Here is an 8,395-nt window from a genome sequence, read left to right as displayed (position 1 = left end):
TCGCATGGAAAAGGTGAAGCAACTAGCTGTAGGGTGAAAAGCCACTTGCCAGTTTCCCACAGGCTTTGGAATGCAGAGTGTCACACTGTAACATTCACGGATAACAGCCTGAAGATGGCCCAGGACGAAGGCGCTCAGGCTCTGAGTGGAGTGTGAGAGACGCTGTCCTCGCCAAGGGCCCGGTGCATGGGGAGGGCTGCAGTGGTTTCTTCTAGGAAACAGATGGTCGGATTACAGGACGAGATGCAAGGCAGAACCCTGTTCTCTTCAAATAATCTTCCAGGCCATTTCACTTTGTGGAATTGAGTAAAACTGACTTGCCAAAAAAAAAAAACCTGCAGCTCTGTGCTCTCCGCAGGGTGAAGTAGAGCGATCAAGCCTCCCCGCTGAACTACTATGAGGTCAGAAGCCGTGCTGCTGTACCTCACACTGCTGCACTTGGCGGGGGCTGCTTTCCCAGAAGACTCCGAGCCCATCAGTATCTCGCATGGCAACTGTGAGTACTCCGTCTCTCGGGTCTCCCCGCGACGTCTTAGCCTGGCCAGCCTAGCAAAAACAACCACTAGGACAGGGACTCGCCCTTCACATTCGCTGTGTAGCTGCCAGAGCAGGTATTGCTGGCCGGTCTCTCAGTGGGGACAGAGTGTGAGGACCGGGCTCCCCTTAATAGTGCAGTAAGTCGCCGTGGGCACGCCTTACACCAACGCCGTGAGAGAATTGCTGCTGCGTGGTCTTACCATTAATGCACACTTTCAACTCTGGTTAATACGTGGGCACTATTACGAGAGACAAGCAGAAAATGATAACTGTTTTGTACTTTAAGAAAAAAACTTTTTTTTAAGACTTAGAAGTCATATCGTTGCTAGGCTTAGGTAGAGACTGGTTTGGAATTCACAGCGCACCGGTGTGAGCTGCTGGTCACTTTCTTTTGGTCACTGTGTCACTGTCGGGTAGATACTGATGCGATCACACACTGGCTGCCTCCTCAAAGGCGTGCAGGGAACCAGCAGTTAGCGTAATGGCTATGTCGCTGGACTCCCACGTAGTCGACCGCAGTTCGTGTCCCGGACCCGGTGGCTTAAAACTCACGCCGGGCGCATGTGCGTGCGTGCGTGCCCAAGATCCCGAGAGGAGAATGGAGGAGAAGGGATTGCGGCGTGACCATCCCCCCTGGGGGGTGATTTCTCGCTTTCTGTCTCTATGTCTCTCTCTGTCTGTCTGGCGAGCGCACGCGCCCTACAGTGAAAATCTCTCCAAAAAAAAAAAAAAAAGGCGTGCAGACCCTGTGTGGGGCGCGGCGTCCAATTCAAGGCTGTTACTTCTCGCCTTCCCAAAAGACCAAGCATTTCGTCCCAGAGGAGGTGGAAGGGAGCGTGTTTCCCGAATGCTTATTTTGCCACTGATGGTCCCCAAGACACTGAGTGAGCCGTACATTAAGACAGGGGCGGAGGTCCATTACCACCCAGCGTGGAGAAGGTCACTTGACGTCGGTGTGGCACACGAGACAACTAGGAGCAGAGGCTCCGAGGGCCAACCCGTGTAGTTCAGGTTCTCCCTCCTGAAGGGGCAGAGTCCCCCGAGCTCAGGGCCCGGGGCTTAGCCAGCATTTCCGTATCTCCATTAGGGGGAAGCTTCCTCTGTTCCGTGGTGCAGGGGGCTGCTCGGTGGTGCTCAGAGCTGCGCTCGCAGGGAGGACTCTTAGCAGCCGTCCTCACCACGACAGACAGGCCTCGGAGCAGGGAGGCAGAGGATGCCCACGCCCCGAGCTTGCCTGCGGGGACCATGCGTGGCTGTCTAGGAGGGCCCCTCGCAGGTGACACTCAGACAGGTCACGTCTGAATGCAGGGGTCTGCCTGGAGTCTGCAGATGCGCTAGTTTTTCATCACACCGTCCCTCCTGGGTCACAACTGCTTGTAAGTGGGACTCATCTTTTCTCTCCTCCATTTGCTTGGAGAGCTGCCCGTGCCCTGGAGACTGTGGGTTTAGAGGCGGAGGGATGTCGAGCTGTAGGTATCTCTGAAGTCCAGATGCTGTCCAGACAGCCCCTCAGCCACTGGGAGCACAGGAAAGGCGTGTGCTGGGGACTGTCCACGGCGGGCCGTTCCAGGTCACCTGACTGGCTACACTGGCTTTGACCCTGTCCCGTCAGAGCCCACATTTCCATGAGATGAGCCAATAGCTTAACACCAGAGCGAGCTTCCCACAGTCCTCGAATGCCAACCCGTCTCGCGGGGCTGCCTTCAATAGTGGATTATTCCAAGTGGACGCCTGTGGAGACTGGCTTTTCCTTCTGGCTCCTGGACGAGGACTCTTGCCTCCAGACCCCATTGGCTTTGTGGTGATGGATGGGAAGCCGCTTTGAAATAGTTGTGTCCCGAGACAAGATGCTTGGCAGCCTGCCCCCTCAGGCTTAGCATCGACAGGGGATGAAAAGCAGCTGAAAGAAAAGAGCACCTTCCTGCACAGGCTCACTAGCAAGTCTCCCCCAGACAAGGGACAGTCAGAGAGTGCGACACAGAAAGACAGGCTCGTTGTTGTTTGGAGATGGGACTGTGACCGGGTCCCCCCGGAGCACACCTCTCCCCAGCCCCAGCCGCGGAGCCCTGCCTTACACACACTCTGTCATGACCCCTGTCCCTGGCCTGTCCATTCTTGGCTTGATTGGCTGTTCCTTCTCTTGCGCCATCTCCTCTTTCCACAGATACAAAACAGTATCCAGTGTTTGTGGGCCACAAGCCAGGACGGAACACCACCCAGAGGCACAGGCTGGACATCCAGATGACTCTGATCATGAACAGAACGCTCTACATTGCTGCCAGGTGAGCGGCCTCCCCCCAGCTCCACGTCCGGGGAGCCCGCCCTGCACACCTGTTCTGGGCCATTTCTCAGCCCTCAGGACTCCCAACCAGAGCGGTGTTCCATTTAAAGGCTACTTCAGTTTGTCAAGCAATCATTCTTTCACGATTTTCTGTATTTGTTTAACTTTACATGGATTTAGATAGAAACAAACGCCCATTTTGGAGCCTAGACTCAAGTAATCCACTGTTCACCTTGAACATATATGCAAGTGCTTACTCAAGCGTCCAGTAAGTGCTCTGCTTCTTGGGACTTGTTTGTTAAATTAAGTCGAATGTATAAGCGTGTGTAATAAAGTGTGCATGTGTTAGACCTACCTGTCCTTTTACAGCCAGTGTATACTGTGTATCGTTACTTTGAAAGAACGGCAGTGGACCCAAAGCCTAAGGTTTTTTTAAAGGGTTTTTTATTTGGCTCTAGTTGAACAACAATAACAAAAGAACCCTTTGACTGGGAAAATGTCATGTAGACCGGCGGAATCTTAGGGCTGCCGGTGTGGTGAGATGCGGGTACTGCCTAAGCAGAGGTCATGGGTTTTTGTTCTCCTGCGCTTGACTCAGCAGGTCCAGAGCTTCACTGGCTGTACGTGTCCTCTGTGACGTCAGACTGGGGTGGGTTATCTCAGGGAAGGCCCTGGGAATCCAGCAGTGTGTGGGTCCCCAATATTTTGAGTATGTAGCTCATTCAGAGAAATTTCACACGGGGGCCTGCCAGTGGCTCAGCAATGGAACACAGTAGATGGGAAGGTTACGTTCAAGTCCAGGGGCAGGGGCATGCCCATGACCCAGGGCAGGCCAAAGGCCAGGCTCAATCAGGGTGTGAAGATCCCCACACTCATGAAATATACAAGTAAATAAACTTAAACGGAGGCAGCGTTCCAGGAGTAGCAGGGGGAGCACTCCCGTACGACTTGTCCCGTGGCCCTGCCTGAGTGCCGCGGACTGACCGTCACACTGGGTCGAGGAGCGGGTTGGGTCTGTGCAGGAGCGCAGGCAGGGATGGCAGGGCAGGCTCCTTTACAGCGAGGTGTTCAGAGGGGTCAGAGCGGCGTGGAGTCAAAACTATGGCTGGAGCTGAACCCCGCACAGCACCCCGCTTGGTCACGTCGGCCACACACTGCTCGTGCTGGTGCCCGAGGGAGGCCCGATCTCAGCCCAGGGCACCGGACACACAGCACGTGCGTGCCCCCAGCGACCCGGGCTGGCCTGACCGCACGTGCAGCAGGTGCGCGGCCTCGTTGGGAATGCCTGTCTCTCTCTCTCTCTTTCTCTCTCTCATGGGAGAAATGAACACTTAAGACCATGTTTTTAAATCCTTACCGAGCACTCCGTAGGCGTGTGTGCTATCTGACTTGCATCTGTAGTTACAAGTTCTTCCTGAACGTCAGTCCTGGAAACCTGAGAAGCAGCTGCCATCCTTCATTCTCACAGGAGGGATGTGACGGTGGGAGACGTGAAGGGACTTGGCCCGCCTGGGGTCCACCCTGCGCTATGCTGTTCGTGGCAGCAAGCTCACGGCAGCCTGCCTAATGTCGCATTCCAGACGGGGCTCCGAAGCCACCTTCCGGATCCAATCCCAGGTCCTTCTCCAGGACTGAGACGCCACTCTGGTGCCTGGTTGTCTACGGGCTGATCCGAACACACAATTGAGCACTGGATTTGCAAACGCTGGGTTGACTCAAGCATCTCCCATGGATTGTCCACTTTGTAATTGAAGCTGGAGGAGAAAGGGCATGGAGCCCGCCTCGTACCCGTGACTTCGCCTGAGTGCAGGCCGCGGGGCCCGCAGCACAGCGCCGGAGCAGGCTCTGGGCAGCCTACCAGTGACCGCTACCCCAAGGTGGCTATTCCTCGCTCCCCACCCTCAGGAGAGGACCAAGAAGAAGTGGGAGACAAAACAGAAGAAACACATTTACTTTTTCTTTACCGTGTATTTATTTATTTCCTTGTCGTGCAGACGCCTCTTCATCGTGGGCGTGGTTTTCACCCACTCTCAGGCCCTGGCCTTAAACATCCACCCTTGGCACGATTCTCAAGGAGTTCCACGGCCACCATGTTCAGGGCTCCCTTTTCTCCACTTAATTTCAATTTCCCCACATTGCTCTGAGAGACCCAGGTTCCAAGGCAGTAAGTAACACGATTTAGACGTAAATCCTTCCTCCTGGCTCAAGCCATGGCAACCAACTCATTGGGTCAAGGAGAGGGGAAGAGGAAGTCCTGGGATTAAGTCGGAGCGTGTTCAAGTGACTTCGTTCAGGAAGAACACACGTGGTTCCTGGGATGCGCGGACACCAACCCATCGAGAATAACCCCGACTGCAGTCTGCGGTTGACCAGAAAGCCCACTTCTGTTCGCTGGGGCTGCATGATCTTTCCGATATCGAAAAATATCACCATTGTCCGAAAGGAGATTTTATTAGTGGAATTCTGTTTAAAAAGGCTTCCCAGTTCTAGACACTTGGCGTCAGTAATCTCAAGCCAAGTCCCATCCACAACCTGGGGGCCGAGTGAGGCTTGGTGGCAAGAACCCCTTTCAATTCTGCTTTATGATTATCCACTTTGTAAATGCCTCTTCTTTTTTAATCTCTAAACTGCTAATTAACATAAACAGTCCATGCCAAAAGGGGCCAATCTGAGAGCTTTCTGAGGAGTTGCCAATGCATATTAATCAGTTGCTAATTTACAATTCACATATTCGGTTCCTACTTAAGTCCTGAGAGGAGTCAGGGCCGGGACAAGACTGGAATCCTCTCAAACCTGATACCAAAGTAACAGGCAATTTCATTCCAATTATGAGCCTGGCCACAGCACCACCAGTGAAGCCAAATAAGTAATAAACGAATGCAATAAAACTGCCTTGACATTAAGGGGCAGGGGAGTTCTGGCACCCTGTGGAAGTCTGGAGATGCTTACCGACTCAGCAGTTCACCAAACAGGGCCCCAGCAGTAAAACTGACTTGCCATCACACACACACACACACACACGCACACACACACACCACACACACACACACACTTCAGGCCAGGGGATTCTGTAAGCCAAGTGCTCTGGCCAGTCCCCTTTCATTTCCAAGTAACAGAGCCTATTTTTATTTTTCTCTGTTGTGTTTTCTCTAAAAGCAATAGCAAACAGATTTCCCAGGAACTAGAAGAAAAATAATAAATATGTGTGTGTGTGTGTATATATGTATACACGTGTGTGTGTATATATATATATATATATATATATATATATATGACATTTTTGCATAGAAAAATGCATCCTGGTTTTCTGACAGCTATCCGTGTCTATCCGGAGAGAGGGAAGTGAGTCCTACAAATGACTGATTCCATTCTTCTCCCTCCCCCATCTCAGCTTGCTTCTAAGCAGTGAGGGCTGGAAAGTCTGCACGGGGGCCTCGAGGTCCTGCTTTAATGCTGTGGGTAATTTTCCAGCCCCAGGACTTCCTGCATTTTAGAAAAACTCAATGTTATTTCAAGGGAAAATGAGCTGTTTTGCTTTCCCTCAGTGGCCCCCCATCTCCTCCGTTGAGTGGAGTTCTTTTCTTTCTTCTGAATTCCAGACAAAAACAGCCTTGTCCTCCGCTCCCACAGAAGGGGATGTTTAAATATAGCCCCACACCTGAGCTGCGGGTTCTGGTTCTCCCTTCCAGGGGGAGATTGGCAGCAAATTGTAAAGACAACCAAATTCTCAGCAAAACAGGAAAGGGACAGAAGCAAGGAACGTAAACTTTAGCTGAAGAATGCGTCAGGCTTTAATCGACCGTCATCCTGTGAAGAAAAGAGTGGCTTCTGGAGATAATTTTACCTTTATCTTCCGTCTTGTCGATCAGATCGTCAGAACTAGGGCTGAACAAGTGCATTTGCTAAGGAGAGGAGGAAATGGAGATCAGCGTTTGCTGTGCTCTCCGTGAACAAATATGGCACGCCGAATGCCAAGTGGTTGGGATGTGGACTGAAGACACTCAGAGGGATGAGCCCCTCGCGTTCTGTCTTTGGGCCAGTCGAGCTCCCAGAGTCCTCCCTCCGGAGCTGCACGGGCAGAGGTGCAGCTACAGCAGTGCTGGTCTCAGAGGAGTGACTGCAGGGAAGTTTTCTTAAAAGGCTCCTTAGAGCAAGAGCCCAGGACAGACACACACAGAACACGCTGCGTGTTCCCAGAAGCACCTGCTGCAGGCCGACTTCTCCCTTCCGTTGCCTGTGGATGTCTGGTTTTGGTTTTTGAAATGAGTGTGCATTTATCTGCCCTGAGTGAGATGTGGCTCATTCAGCAGAAAATGAACTGTCTTGACTCGTGTGTTTGACTTGTATTCATTTTTTCTTTGTTTATAGGGACCATATTTATACTGTCGACATAGACACATCACACACAGAAGAAATTTATTGTAGCAAAGTAAGTCTTTTTAAAACTCTCTTTCTAAAGGGAAGGACCTTAAGGTAGGTCCTGAAGGGAATGTGTATTTGAAATGCAGTGTTCAAGATGACACAACTAGTAATCATTTGGGGATGCCAACCAGGTACTTTGTGAAATCCTTTTTAGGGAATAGGTTAGGGCTTACCACGTGTTCAGAAATGGGCAGCACTTCTTATTTTATTCATCATTGTATGTGTACGTATTTTGGAGTTTTAGGTAGTTTCTAAACTCCTCTGGTATAATATTGCCACTTTTATGCAGGAAAATACCAATTTGTACACGTTAAAATTTTGTCCCACGAAGATATTTCAAAAATGTTTCCATGTCTTGACTATTAAGTTTGATTTGGCTGCTGTGGTTCAGAAATTTGAACATGATCCACTTTAGATGAACCTAAAGTACACCCTAAGCTTTCTGTACAAGCCCACGTGGAGGTATTTTAGTTAATAAAAACCTGTGCCATCCAAGTGGAAGGTCCCTTCAGGCCGTTTATTGACATGAGGGAGTGTGACCTGCATTAAATCTTCGTCCACCTAAAGTGAATGTTCCCTTTATGTTTAAGAAAATGACTTCCATATTTTAAGGAAACAGCGTTCTTTATGAAAATTGATTTATCAACTGAAAGGAAGGGCAAGGACATGCATTTTATCAAAATGAGCATAATTTAGCTTAATTTGGATATTTTACGTGAAATGTCCATACTGCTGTTTATTCTTCTTTTCTTTTTCCTTTATCTTAAAGAGAAGAAGACCATTTTTGAGTGAAATGAAAAACTAGGAGCTCAAAATTAAATTAGCATTTTCCAGCCCTAATCTTTTGTGGCGGTGGTGAATTAATCATGGCGCAGGGGTGCAGAAAGCTTTCAGTAAATACGCGCTCAGTCTCTGGTCTCCCAAGGGGACTTTCACTTCTAAAATCAAATTCAACAACCTCGGGGCTCTAATTGATTCCTTTCTTGCTCCCTGCAGAAACTGACGTGGAAATCTAGACAGGCTGATGTAGACACGTGCAGAATGAAGGGAAAACATAAGGTAGGCGATCTTCACGCCTCCTGCTGCTGCCACTTTGGGTTACGTTCTTCATGGTTACGCCCCGCCCTGGACTGTGATGTAGAAGGGGCCACGCTC

At 50.5% G+C, this 8,395-nt stretch overlaps 1 protein-coding gene across 3 annotated transcripts in view; it reads left to right on the top strand.

Annotated features, from left to right (window-relative positions):
• The first annotated feature begins 345 nt into the window (after positions 1-345).
• SEMA6A (semaphorin 6A) overlaps positions 346-8,395 on the top strand; it is a 75,502-nt gene continuing 67,452 nt past the window's right edge. For all 3 annotated transcript variants that reach the window (XM_027775666.1, XM_014591528.2, XM_027775665.1), the window contains exons 1-4: positions 346-496; positions 2,702-2,819; positions 7,187-7,247; positions 8,237-8,299. In XM_027775666.1, coding sequence (XP_027631467.1) covers positions 397-496; positions 2,702-2,819; positions 7,187-7,247; positions 8,237-8,299 — 342 coding nt within the window. In that variant the 5' untranslated portion in view covers positions 346-396. The remainder of the gene's footprint in view (positions 497-2,701; positions 2,820-7,186; positions 7,248-8,236; positions 8,300-8,395) is intronic.

Source organism: Tupaia chinensis, unplaced genomic scaffold, assembly GCF_000334495.1.
Source record: "Tupaia chinensis unplaced genomic scaffold, TupChi_1.0 Scaffold000591_1, whole genome shotgun sequence".
Taxonomy (NCBI): Eukaryota; Metazoa; Chordata; class Mammalia; order Scandentia; family Tupaiidae; genus Tupaia; species Tupaia belangeri.
The sequence above is the reverse complement of the archived record's forward strand: the minus strand, read 5'-3'. Positions and strand labels throughout refer to the sequence as shown.